The sequence below is a fragment of the Poecile atricapillus genome, chromosome 3 (genome assembly GCF_030490865.1).
Source record: "Poecile atricapillus isolate bPoeAtr1 chromosome 3, bPoeAtr1.hap1, whole genome shotgun sequence".
In the NCBI taxonomy this organism is placed as follows: Eukaryota; Metazoa; Chordata; class Aves; order Passeriformes; family Paridae; genus Poecile; species Poecile atricapillus.
The window spans coordinates 78,971,219-78,985,549 of record NC_081251.1 but is presented as its reverse complement, the minus strand read 5'-3'; the positions used below and the strand labels follow the sequence as shown (position 1 = coordinate 78,985,549).

The following is a 14,331-nucleotide window of genomic DNA, read 5'->3' as shown; positions in this document are numbered from 1 at the left end:
CCTTTGAGCATTTGTATTATGTTAAGCATTTTTGTCTTAAAGGGCATACATCACAAAAAGAAACTATGGAAGTCAGCCTTGATATAACAGCTCTCAGCGTTCTTCAGCAACCTGAAAAACTTCAGTGGGAAATTGTTGCAAATGTTCTGGAGGACACAGTTAAAGATCTAGAAGAACTTGGGGCAAATCCCTGTTTGGCCAACTGTAAGAGTGAAAAGATGAAGGAAAAACATCTAGAACAACACAACATTCCCTTTCCTTGTTTATTAGCTGGAGGTCTATTAACATACAAATCGCCTGCTACCTCTCCTGTAAGCAGTAACTCTCAGAGATCACTGGATGGCCTAAGCAGGACTCGAGGTGAGAGTGTCTCAGAACAGGGATCAACTGACAATGAATCCTGCACTAATTCAGAACTGAATTCCCCTCTGGTAAGGAGGACTTTGCCTGTATTGCTGCTGTACAGCATCAAGGAGTCTGATGAAAAAGCAGGAAAACTCTTTTCACAGATGAACAATATTATGAGTAAAAGTATACATGATGATGGTTTCACTGTTCCACAAATCATTGAAATGGAGCTGGACAGTCAGGAACAGTTGCTGTTACAGGATCCCCCTGTGACTTACATTCAGCAGTTTGCAGATGCTGCAGCCAACCTGACATCTCCGGACTCAGACAAGTGGAGCTCTATGGTTCCCAAGCCTGGGACTTTGGTTCAGTGCCTGCGTCTGCCCAAGTTTGCAGAGGAGGAGAACCTGTGTGTGGATTCAATCACACCTTGTGCAGATGGAATTCATCTGTTAATAGGACTGCGGACTTGTCCTGTCGAATCTCTGAGTGCAATAAATCAAGTAGAGGCCTTGAATAATTTAAATAAATTAAACTCGGCACTATGTAATAGAAGGAAGGGGGAACTAGAATCAAGTCTTGCTGTAGTGAATGGCACAAGTATTGATGTAATCCAGCAGGAGTCACCAGCAGATGTACCAACTCCTTTAATAATTCAGCCTGAACAGAGAAGTGTTAGTGGTGGATACCTAGTGCTTTATAAGATGAATTATGCCACTAGAATAGTTACTCTAGAGGAGGAACCAGTAAAAATCCAGCATATCAAAGACCCCCAAGACACAATTACCTCAATGATTTTGCTCCCACCAGATATATTGGATAATCGAGAGGACGACTGTGAGGAGCCTGTAGAGGAAATACAATTAACTTCTAAAAATGGCAATGGGAGAGAGAGAAGATCTGAGATCTCTACTCTTGGGCACCTGGTAATAACTACTCAGGGAGGATATGTTAAAATACTAGATCTTTCAAACTTTGAAATTCTGGCCAAAGTGGAGCCACCTAAAAAAGAGGGCACTGAGGAACCAGATATGTTTGTCTCTGTGATATACTGTTCGGGCACAGACAGATTATGTGCGTGCACCAAAGGTAAGATTTTTCTTGAAATTTTTAAAAAATAATTTATTTTACTGTATTTGGATTATGTTACAGAATTTAGAATCTAAATTTCAAATTCCACTGAATTTACATACAGTTTAATGGTCTAGGAAGCATGGACTCTAGTTAGTTCCTCAGCTTAAATGTCAATTTTAATCTCTACAATAATAATTCTTGTGTGTGTCTTTCTTCTTGAAGAGAAACAGGTTTTCTTAAGTCCAAAACAAATAAAAGTCATTCTTGTACGTAATTATTTCTATGATAGAGAAATCCATTTCAGAAGAAAGGCTTCTGCCTGTAATTGATGACATTCAAGAGAGCAGGGAAGATAATGCTTTTATACTTTATCCCAGTGTGTTTTCATTCAGTAGGACCCTACGGGTCTGCTTCAGCTTTTTGCAATTGGGATTGTACTTTCTTGAATATAAGAGCCAGACTATGCATGCAGGATTCTTAAGTCTTTTTTTCCAAATGAACACAAGGCATTTTGGGGAAGGGGACAGGTAGGAGGGGAGTTTAACTCAAGGCCAAGTAACAACTATTTTGTAAATGTTCTTGAGCCACCACCCAGCTCCTGGTTTCCTTGTGTCATGTTGGGACACTGGAAACAGCTCTGGGTTCCTCCATGTCTCAGTGTTCTGTTTAGTTCATCTGCAGTTGAATGCAGCTCTGGAGGAAATGCTTAGGCTCCCAGAGGGATGACAGGATGGTTCATACATTTCAAATAAATTCTCACCAATACCATGTTGAGCTTTCTCTTTACTAGAAGAATTGAAATTGATACCTTTTTTCCTTTCATGATGGTGTCACACTAATTATAAAGTAGCTCTATGAGCAGTTCTTAAATCAGATTTACTTGTTATTTCTGACAGAAAAAGTCAAGTGTATTGTAAACATCACAGTTTTCTTAAAGGCTTCATGTTTCTCACTCACCTAAAAGTATTTCTAGAAGTGGGCATTTCAGATTTGTTTTTTAAATACTAATGAAAACACTGGAAGTTAGTAACTAGTATTTATATTTGCAGATTCCCAAGGGTAACATTCATATTTACTAAATTGTTTTCTTTTGGTGGCTGCAGTTGAAGAAATATCTATTAAACTCTTTCAGCTGTATTTAATAATGCACGTTTTTTCCTAGTTAAAATGGAACTCTAACTGAAAGGTTAATTGCCTTTGAAAACTGTTATATCATATCCATGCCATAATGTTTTTACCTTATACTTAGCTGATCAAAATGAAATCTCATTGAAAAGACCTCCAAACAGAATTTTTTCTCTACAGAATTTTATTACTATCAATTTCTTTCTTTCATCCAATTTGTTTTGCCTTTCTTGTGTTTTAAGATTCATGATAAAAATTAAAGGGCTTATTGTGCATGGTACTTTTCCATCCAATGTTAGTGTGTATGGTAATCATATTCTTGTAGCTTTTGTTATTACCTATGCCATTTTGGGGCATGGAGTGTAATATATACAGGTCTCTTGAGCTGGAAGCATTTCTTCTGTGTGTATAGGAGTACTTTGCCTAGATAACCACCGTCTCTGTTACTACTAGAGAATACTTCCATCTTGTAATGGACAAGCACATCATTCTGCTTTTGCAGTAATCTCAGTATTATAATAACCATCTAGTAATTTGTCAATAGTTTTTTTTTATTTCTTTTGTTCATGCTGCCCTTAAGACGACTGAAATTTTGGGGGATTTTTTCCTCTGTAGCCCAGCATGCTACAGATATCAAGACAGCCTGCAAAGGTCCTCTTTTGAACATAGTGGTTTGTTTACTTTAAAAATAAAAAAAAATTAAAAATCCTATCTTTCATTTACACCCACTACACCTCTATTTGGAACTTCTATTTTCTGTTTAACCATGGACTTTGGAGTTCATTATTTGCATTGCTTAAATGTCTTTAGATACTTTCAATTTCTATTCCTTTTTTAACATTTCAGTCACTGATATTTTTTTCTCACTTTTGAGAAATTAAGTCCAAAACCATCATAAATACTTAGGGGCCAATGTCCATTAAAAGTCTGGGGTTCAGGATCTGATGCTAGTCATGTCTGAAGCCTCAGAGTCAAAACATTTATGCCAAAATACGTCACTTCGTAAGGAATGGCTTGAACGGAAAGGTTTATAAATAAGGCATAAAAAGTATAAAGTTCAGGAAAACTAGAAGAAAAAGCAAATCAAGAACCTCAACTATTGATATAACTTTTTTAATCCTCTGTCTTATTGTATGTTTGAATAGATTAATATATGGAATAGGCTTTGAATCATTTTCCTTGTCTTGAATAATAATCATCCTTTAAACTTTTGCTTTAAATGGGTAGAACTTCTTGCTTAGCTAGGCGGCTGAGGATGGAGGGTTTTGCTGTTACTATTTTTCTTAAGTGCTGTTTTCTTAGGCTTCTTCGCAAATCACTGAGGTGTTTGCTCCTCCAGGTTTATTGCCACAGTTGGGATGGTGCCTTGCAGTCTGACAGCATTAGAAGGATACACTGAAAGTAGAATGTTTTCATTGTATTCACTGATGTGTTCAACATTATTCTGTCTAGAAAGGAGCTTGTAGTGCAAAGACATAAGTGAAAATGTTAAGTGAAAGTTGTGGAGCATATATGCATTAGAAATGCTTGGATGATGTTGGAAAATATTCAGGCGTGAGCAGTGTATTCTTTCCTGTTTACATGTTTGGGATGTCAGAGTAGGCAAAGAGGTACTTTAATGTCTGAAAGTTCTGAATGCAGAATAGCATTTTCTTCTGTTTCTCCTGCCTGTTGATGTGTTATTTTCATTAGTAGCTTATATAAAGTTTTTCCGTAGCTGCCTGTAAGATATATGACTGACAAAGATACCTCTGTGCGAATGGGTGTCTCAGATCTGGAGTGGTTTTATGGAAAGATGTTTTAGACCTGCATTTCATGTCATCCATCTTTTTGAATCACACTTCAGAATGTTGCCTCTTGGTGTCAGCTTCAGGTACTTACCTGTTTCTGCAAGGATTGCCTGAGCCTGACCTGTGGGAGAAAGTGTGCAAGTATATTCTTGGTTCCAGTTCCGTTAAGCAGATATAGTGAACTTTAATCGCTTCGTATTTTGCTTTCTTCTCTTCCCCTTGGCCAAGGTAGACTCTATTTAATATCCCTCTTAGTGTAGTGCTTTATCTGCTCTCATATGGGGGTCCAGATGTTTTCTCTTGTGTCATTAATAAAGTCTAAACTCTGATTTTATAATGTTCAAAATGATAAGGAAGAAAGTAAGTAATTTCTTTATTTTGAAACTAGGCAGCAGGTACTGTTTTTGAATAGGGATACAGTTGTAGGGTGGTCTTTTGATATTTAAAGTCTATTATCTTGTGTTTAAGAGGGTCAGATAAAGTTTCTTGTTGTTGGACTGTGCTCACCTGAAATTTTGAATGTGTTACATTATAACATTTTAAAGGTGCTACAATATAACAAGAGTCTTTTAGTTCTTGGCTTATGTGGGGAAAAGTACTTTTTCAGGCAGGGTTTTGTTATGTGCAGAGTTGCCTGTGGTGATATTTCTTACTTGTGTGCCTGGCAGAATTGGATGGTACTTGGATGCCCTTGAGAATTTATTCCCCCAAATCTTGTTCCTTTCATTTATAGCAGTTTTCTTGCTCTTAAGTTGTAAATAGTGTAGTAATCACACTGTGTAGTTCTTTCTGATTTAGTTTGGGTATTTAATTTGTGTCTTCCTTGTCATTAGGCTTTGTCTGCCCTGTGTACAGTGTATTTGAAGTTTAGTAATCAATTCAATATTTTCAATTTTGTACCTTTTTTGGTAATGGAGTCTAATAGGATAGTAGTGAGGTCAAGTTTTTTTCCACATCAGAATTAGTGTTGGAAGTGATGCTAAGAGCTCATCTTCAAGTCAGGGTCAATTGCACTTACCCATTCAGAAACAATACTGATCACCATTCCCAAACATCTTCAAAACGGAGATTTAAGTCTGCTCATTAAATTTCTCCTCCTGCATGCTGTCCTTGATGATGATTTTTTTCACTAGTGTTTAGCATCTTTGTCACATATCAGTCATATCTGTTGAATATGGCAAAGAGATTTCTTCAAAAAAGTAGGGAAAGACAAGGGTTTATTTAGGTGCTGTCCTTTTCCAACCATTTATTTTCTCAAGCTGTCTCAAATCCTTTCAAACTTTTAAAAGAAGAAAGAAACAAAGCAACCTTTATTTTCCCCTCTCGAAAGATCTGATCAAGTCAGTCCACAAGTTTCTTGATGAGATATGCAAAACCAGGCCTAGTAATCCTAGAGATGAATTCCTCAAGCAGCTCTGGAGTCTGTACATACCATGTGTGTATACATAGTGGAACATTCACACTTTTGAACAGGAATTTGAATGACTGAATCTGACACACAAGAACCTCTCTTGCAGAACTGCTGTTTAGGCAGAATTGTATCGCTAAAATCTCCTAGAGTAGTTTAAATTGGAGTGTCTCCATGTGAGGTTTTGGGATAGCTTTCTTGATGACATTTTTCAAGTGTTCTGAACTTGCACATTTAGAGCTAACCAGTGACAAGGGAAGGAGGGGACTATAAATTGATTAGTACATAGTTTCCTGTGGTGTGGCTTTGTTTTCTGATTCTTTTTAACTAATTGGATATTGTTCAATGATGTTATTGTGTTGTGATTTGCTAATGACAATGGTGTCACTCCTCCCAAACTCCTAGAGTGCAGGAACATCTCAGTAGATTGGCTTTGACTGCAGTGGCTGTAGTCTGGCATGCTCTCTAGCTTGTTCCAGTGCTGCTTTCCTGGAACCAGGAACTGTTTCGCCTGAAGGAGGCCTGTGATTTATTTGAATGAATTCATTATTCTTGTCTTTTGTTTGTATTGCCCACCAGGTTCTTGAATCCACGCAAATTTCAGGTTCTAAATACAGTTCGGAATTAAATTAACAGTGTGTTTATTAACACATTGTCACATTAAATTAACCATGTGGTTGTGTTACCTGTTTTTGAAGGAAGTATAATGATACTGGTTTCCAATTTGTCTCTTTAGTGATAACTGATTAAGTCAATGTCATCTTTCCTATCTTCTTGGTAGTGTAACAGAAATACTTATTGCCTCTGTCAAAGTGATGCAAGCAGAGGAGCCTTCAGATAAACTGCTACTTGAGATGTTTGCTCCCTGGCTAGAATTTGAAAGCACTGGATGAGTCACCCATTCAGCCTAGTGCTGCAAATAATAGTAGTAACACAAAAAACAAAAAACCAAAAAAAACCCCATTGACTTCTGCACAGATTTTTTGCACTGCCACTTGACTATTGGAAGTACAATATCATTGAAACAAGTAATGAAGCATGCATCATCAGAAAGTCATCTCTGGATGTTCTGTGAGAGGAAATGCCTCCTTTGTGATACAGAAGCACAGCCAACTACAGCATTCTAGAAAAGTGTGCCTAAGCAGAAGCTAATACTGTACAACTGAAGTTCATGGTAAACTTCTTTACAGAACCTTTTAAAAAACAAATAAGAAGAAGTGAGGTATCTCAAGTTTAGCACAGACTTGGAAAAGTGCTGGAATCTGTCAGGAATGCAGAGATTATGATTGTTCTCTTGTATGGAAAAAATAGGAAGGAAATTTTTGCTGCTGAGCATTAAACAAAGTGATATACAAACTAAGATTTAACTTACTATCAAATGAAGCTAATTCTCTTTGAAGTGTGAGGAAAATCACCTATTTATAATAAATAAGCTGTTTAATTTCAAGGAAACTCAGAAGTGTTATTTGCTAGAAGTATTTTTTCCCCCTCAGCTCTTGAGGACTGCTTGGGATGTACTGTTCTGCACCAAGGATATGTGGTTTGAGCCTGAGAGTGGGGAGGTACAGGCTTCTTGGTGGATCTAGTTAGAAAAGACCCACCAAGAAATGGCTTAATGGAATAGCTGTTCTGAGAAGATCGAATAAAATAATAAATAAAGATAATGAGAAAATCACCCTTCCCTACAGTTCCCAGGAACACTACTTTTGTACATTACCCAGACCTGGGGTGGATTTTCCCACAGCACAGTGCACTGATCCTGTCCATAGAGTTGTTCTGACCATTTTGGTAATTTGAGTGACTTTTTATTCTATCTTCATAAAAGAGTGTGTTTATTAAGCCATTTCTTAGTGAGAAGTTTCTTAAGCCTTTCTTAATGAGATCTCAAGAAAAGCCCAAAACTGTGTAAGTTCCCTCTGTGCCTCACATCTTTTCTCTGTGCCTCACACATTCTCTCTGCCTCCCTGTGCCTCTCAATCACTCTGTTTCACCCTCTTCACCCTCACAGCACAGGACATATACTTGCTTTTGTCTTGGGGTTTTACTACATCTTTATTCTCAAGTTTCTTTGTTTCAGATAACCTGGGTATTTTGTATAACAGAGTTTGTCATAATGTTAGTCAGATGCTGAAAGTCAGTCTGATAATTTTGCAGAAAAATAACGTAAGACCTATGCTGGGATTTGCCTCTTGATTTGAATCCTACTGATTCCACTTTTTGTAGCTTTGGGAATTGGTGACAGCTCTTCTCACCCCACCCCCCAGTATTAAGTAAAGTGAAACATTCCTTCTCAGTGACTTAGAGTGCAAGTCAAAGGAGGAGCAAGGAGCGGATGAGGGAGCTGGGGTTGATTAGTCTGGAGAAGAGGAGGCTCAGGGCTAACCTTATCATTCTGGACAGCTACCTGAGAAAAGATTATAGTGAGGTGTGGGTTGGCCTCATCTCCATAAGAACAAGTGACAGGATGAGAGGAAATGGCCTCAAGCTGCTCCGGGGGAGGTTTGATATTAGGAAAAATGTTTTCTCAGAAAGGGTTGCCAAACATTGGAACAGGCTGCTCAGGGCAGTGGTGGAGTCGCTCTCCCTGGAGGTATTTAAATGATGCAGATGTGGCGTTTAGAGACATGGTTTAATGTGGATTTGGCAGTGCTGCGTTAATGGCTGGACCTGACAATCTTTGCGCTCTTTGGTTCTATGACTTCTCTGTAAATGATAGAATTGATCTACATGTATCTGTAGTGGTGAATAATGTGCAACCTCCTTGAATAATTTCAAACTTCCATCAATACATTGTGTCCATTGAAAATTTTGGACTTTTGTCTGTTGACTTGATCAGTGTTTCAATTCTAGGTTTGATGAAATAACATGGAGAGTTCCTTAGTTAGGAGAATTCATAGAAATTAGTTTAATTTTAAATTTTCAGATATTGAATTTTAAAAGGCAGTTTAGGCACTTTGTACAGATGAGGTAGTGTAGGCCTTCACTTGACATGTTAGAAGCATAATTTGGATTATGGGAATTGTCATAATGGTTAGGATTTTTGGTTTCTATTGAGGTTTCCTTTGTTAAGTGCCTTTTAAAACCTGTCCCCCCATATAGTTTCTACCTTTGATGCCATTTGCAACTGAAGTATTTCTGTAGTTCTGTTTTGCATTTGCCTCCAAAAAAATTAGCGGTAGTAAGGCAAAATAGGTATTTCCTGTACAATTTCACAGTCCTGCATAAGTACTGTCGTAATTGCATTACAGTTCAAGTGTAAGCCTGTTATGTGCATTGAATTTAGCTGTATGCCTGTCCAAACTTTCTTCTTTTGTTGTCTGTGATGATTTTAGGTGGAGAACTTCATTTCCTTCAGATTGGAGGGACCTGTGATGACATCGATGAAGCTGATATACTTGTAGATGGATCCCTTTCCAAAAGTGTAGAACAGTCATCAGAAGGCACCAAGCCCTTATCCAACCCTTCTAGTCCCGGCATTACAGGTAAATTGCACATGTATCAAAATACTTTTGTCGTTTTTGAAAGTTGCATCTGAACATGACTTGCAATTACTTAATAGCTTCCTGCTTTATAATTTTTTTGTTGCCCAGAGTTAGAGTTCTGTAGTTGCTGTATGTCTGTCACTGGGTGTGTACACGCATAACACGTCAGCAGTTCCTGATTTAAAAAAAACCAAAACAAAACACTTGGACTTTTTCCAGTCTCTACATGTGATTTTAAGGGTGGCGGACTGTATTTGTGTGACCCCAATATTATTCCTCAAAAGTCAGTCAAAGGAAGGAAGAGATGCTTTTTGTCATAAGTTTATTTGTAAGCAGCATTACAGCAGTTGCTTTGAGGCCTGAATTTCTCCTGCTTCTCCTCTTTTTCACCAAAGAAGCCATTCCTGAAGTTTGAAGATCACTAGAAAATAAACTGTAAATATGTGAGGAGGAAAAAAGTCTGTGACTTTCTTCTGCACCCTTTTTTACTAATGGCAAATAAAATAGAAAAGAATATAGATGTCAAGGACATACATGAGCTTCAATGGATGCACTCCCTGTATAATAGCTTATCAGCAGAGTTAAGTGACTTCCAAGCAAATGGTATCCTGATGAGTCAAATAGATGATCATTACTGTTTAAATTCTGCCAATACTATAAAGGGAAACTTTTTTTCTTGTTTTTATCTTGTTCCCATCCAGCCTTCAGTATAGTGTTGAATATGATTTCTTGGAATAAGAAATTGATTTATTTATGTATAGACTTCAAAGTAGCTGTATCTTTAGGTTGTCCACAAGCTGCAGGTCCTCCTTTAAGTAGTCATATAATTTAGACTTTCTAAGTCAGTACTGAAATGAGGGGTCTGGGTGGGAATTGTTGAAACCAAATGAACTCTTGAGGATACTAAAGTTAATAATCCAGGACTCTTAGCATATAAGAGAATGATTGTTAGGGCTGTGTGAACCTCTTCAGTACTGAGGTTGTCAGTTGTGTGGATCGTGATCAGCCTTTGATTTATAATATCAGTGTTCTCTTTTGGTCTTAAGTACTAAAAAAAAGAAAAAGTGTTGTCTTCCACTTCTGTCTTAGCATGTTTTTCAGACAGAGACACAGCTCAAGAGAAAGGTTTCTGTTTGGGGAAATGAACTCCTGCAACAAGCAGAAGCTTCTACTCAGATATTGTTCCTTTATACTGTGGGCTTTGTGTGTTTATTTTTCTCCACTGTTTGCATTCTAGAATGTGTTTCTTGCATTTTTTTTTTATTTTCTATCCTATTTTTACTTTTTTATTCTCTATCCTGAATTTTCAACTTGGATGCATTTTAATTTTTTTTGTTTTAAGAGAAAATAAGTTACTCTCATAGCAATCTTAGATTACCATTTCCTTTAAAGGAGCAGAGGGGGTTGTATGGTGAAGTAATGTAAAATAATGCTTTTTTGCAAAGTGAATTAGAAAAGAATATTAGTTTTCCTGGCCAGTTTAAAACTCGTTTTCAAGTTTGCTGTTAGAACTTTGTCTTGTTATAACACTTTGTTAGAATGTAATAAAAGTTTGTAATTTTTAAAAGAAGCCAGGAATACTTGACAGCAGTGGAAAGTTAAGTCCTTAATTTTTCACTTTTAGGGGTAGATTACATGTATGTGGTTGTTCTGAATACTCTGAATTTGGATTTGTTTCTGTTGGATGAGGAAGGAGAATGAAGCAGAAAAATCCAGTCTGCTCAAAGATAGGCTTGTTGTACAGTTTGAGCAATGATCTCACTTCTCATTGCAGTGTCATCCAGCTAATGAGGTTCACATTTGGCAGTTAAAGAAGTGAAGGTCTTTGCTGTATTATTGAAATTCAATTTCTAAGCATTTCTTATTTCTTTGGCATTTTCCTGCCTCTGAGATTGTTTTTCAAGGTACTCTCTAGGTTCAGGCTCCACGGTGAGGGTGGTATTTTTGTTGGTGTGTTATTATCTCCTCACCCTGGGTGGTGACATTACTAGGTAGCAAACTTTCTCCTATTGAAAACCATGTTTTCTTTACAAGCAAAAGCTTTTCCTTCAAAACACATTTTTAAGAGAAGATGCTCAAAATACTAGAAAGTGTACACTGTGCATGTCTTATTTTCCCTGAGATTTGGTAGGTTGGTGTTCTTTGGTTGGTTGGTTAGGTTTTGTTTGGGTTTTTTTGTCTGTTTTTGGTTTGGTTTGGGGTTTTTTGGTTGGTTGGGGGTTTCATATGTCTGAGAAATCTGATTATCAATTTTTGGTTTCTTTGTGGTTTCTTTAGGTCTTTGACTTCCTGGAATATTTTAGTTTTCAATACTACAATTAATACCCTTGTTTCTTTGGTACAAGGCCTAAATATAAAGACAAGAAGACAAAATAATTGTCATGGGCCAGTGTCTTTTAAGTGTTTAACATAAAGCATGTTTGTTTTTCACTTACCCCTGTTTTAAACTAAACTGGGAGCCTTCCACAATGTTCTAGTAATCCACCATAAAACAAGTCTGTATTGATAACAAGGGGCCAAAGTAATGTTTTAAGCAGTGATAAAAATGCATAGTAATTTCTGTCTGTTTTCATGAAATATATATTTTTTTTTTAATCTGAGTCAGTAGGAATATTAAAAAAAATGTTTAATCAGCTTTACATCATCAAAGTATAGCTGGCTAATTACTTATTCCTGATGCTGCTGGCTAAATCTCACACAGCATGCTCAGAGCTCCCAGTATTTAGAAAATTTATTCCAAGTGAGCTGCCTTCAAAGGATACAGGCTTCAAGACTGGGATGTTTAGTTGCTTGTGTTGGAGTTTTCTGTGGTTGTTTTTTGTTGTTGTCAGTTGAGGGTGGTGCTTTTGCGGGGGGGAGGGAGTTTATTATTTTTCATTTTTAACTAAAAAACCTTCATATGACTTTTAGCTCATTTTGTCTATAGCAGTTCTGATATATTCTGAACTATTTTTTATAGGATGTTCTGGGAAAAATATCTACATAGTAATGGGTGTATGTGCTGTAATTATTCAGGAGTTGATCTTTTGGTGGACCAGCCATTCTCCCTTGAGACACTGACATCCTTGGTGGAACTGACCCGTTTTGAGACCTTGACACCACGGTTTTCAGCCACTGTCCCTCCCTGTTGGGTGGAAGTCCAGCAGGAACAGCAGCAAAGGCGGCACCCTCAGCATCTGCACCAGCAGCACCACGGGGATGCAGCTCAGCACACTCGGACTTGGAAGCTACAGACGGACAGGTACACATGGGAATAGTGCATGAGGAACTGTGTGCATTGCTCATTACTTCACTAGCTGGTGTAGCTGTACAACCACAAATTTCATGCAATTTAATTGTTTTTAACTAGTGTACAAGTTTAAGAACATGCGTTTTCAAAGATGATAATTCCCATTTGGTAGTTTGCATTATAGGTGGTGGTGCCAGAGGCATTTTACTGGACAAATTGAAAAGTCAGGTTTTGAATTGCTGGATTTTTGTTTGCCAAATGTGGTCATTATATTACATAATTAGATAAGTACATTTGCCAGAATTAGAGATATTCTTGATAGTTTCTGTAAAAGTCTGATTCACCCTTCTTATGTATACATACATTTTTAGTACATTATTTAATCAGAAAATTAAAACTGTGGGTGCCGGTGTGACTAATTATCCTAAATAAAAATTGTATTGTAATTTACTTTAAAATATGAAGGTAGAATCTGGTTTTATGTCTAGTCAAGTTAAATATTTGTATAAGAGATATTTAAGCCACTCCAGAGCTCTAGTAGTGCTAAGGTTTAGGCAGTGTTTTCATTGAAATGAGCTGCCAGCATGGTATGTGTAGCAGGACTTAGTTTTTTACACATGACATTAGAATGTAGAATTCCTCTGGGCCCATAAATACAGCTACAGCAGTGTTGCAGTCTCCTTGAATGATTGCTTAAAACCTACCTGAAGTAGCTTTGTTTATTTTTTTTTTTGTGAGAAATGCTTGGAGAAACAAAATATAGATAGAAGGTTTTTGTTTTATTAAGGGACCATGCATAAGACACTACAGGGTCTTTCAGGTCAGATTGCTATGTCTGTTCCACTGATGTGTAACATTTAGATTGTCATGTAGACTTGAAATAGCCATAGAGTGAAAATAATGAGATGGCCAAAGGGTGCTAGGGAAGCTAGAGGTAATGTGTGGGGCAAAAAAAGAGAAGCATGTCATATACAAATAGCTGAAAGATAGCATGTGATAATTAAGCATTCCAGGTGGGAAAACATGTAATGGATGCAGGCATTTCCAGGGCTGACACAAAACGGGAGCTGGACTTACTTTAAATAAGTGTTCATAAGCTACAGTTGAAAGCTTGCAATGCCTTATAGGCTTTAAAGCCTATATTTGTCTTGTGGTTTTGCTTTGTATAAGTCAAATATTCTGTATGTAACAAGCAGAAGAGAGGTGGTTCCTTGCAAAATAACTTTCAGTTAAAACTGTTGATTATCCAAATGTGTTCAGCAACAGTTGAAAAGTAAAAAGCTATCAATATGAAGTTGCAAGGAAGCAAGCAGTGAAGTTACCAGCTGTAATTGTAAGAGGGTAAGTGGAAAATTAGCTGATGAATATTGTTTCATTAGAAGAAAAGAATTATGCCTGCTGCTAAATAAAACAGGGCTGTAAAGAGGAAAAGTTAGAAGTTTTGGTTTAGTGCTGGAAATCTTTGACAGCTGCTATATGACTCATAATGAAAATTATTAAATTACAGTCCCTTTGTTCTTAGGGTAGAATCTTAAGATTGAAAGCCATGTTAGCTCTTAATTAAAAGTTATCTGGGAAGAAACTTTTTGATTTCTGGATTATTTTTTTGGTTGTTAATATGAGGTTCCTTTTATCTTTTTTTTGAGTGCCTCATACTGATACCTATCATGATGTGGGATACAGTGTTAGTTGGATGAGTAATGCAATTTGATATGATAATTCTTTTGCTTCTCAAATACATAGAAAGAGATAATCCTGGAACTGTATTTTAGAAAATGGCATTATTTTACAATCCTACTTTGTTATTCTAAAAAGACTGTGCAACAAATAAAAAAGAAAAGCAGAGTCTTATTTACCTTCTGAATTATCTAAACA

The 14,331-nt window shown here is 36.9% G+C and overlaps 1 protein-coding gene across 3 annotated transcripts in view; it reads left to right on the top strand.

Annotated features, from left to right (window-relative positions):
- The window catches only part of BIRC6 (baculoviral IAP repeat containing 6), a 174,208-nt gene that overhangs the window by 26,286 nt on the left and 133,591 nt on the right, over window positions 1-14,331 (top strand). For all 3 annotated transcript variants that reach the window (XM_058834201.1, XM_058834202.1, XM_058834203.1), the window contains exons 10-12: window positions 43-1,437; window positions 9,078-9,227; window positions 12,243-12,468. In XM_058834201.1, coding sequence (XP_058690184.1) covers window positions 43-1,437; window positions 9,078-9,227; window positions 12,243-12,468 — 1,771 coding nt within the window. The remainder of the gene's footprint in view (window positions 1-42; window positions 1,438-9,077; window positions 9,228-12,242; window positions 12,469-14,331) is intronic.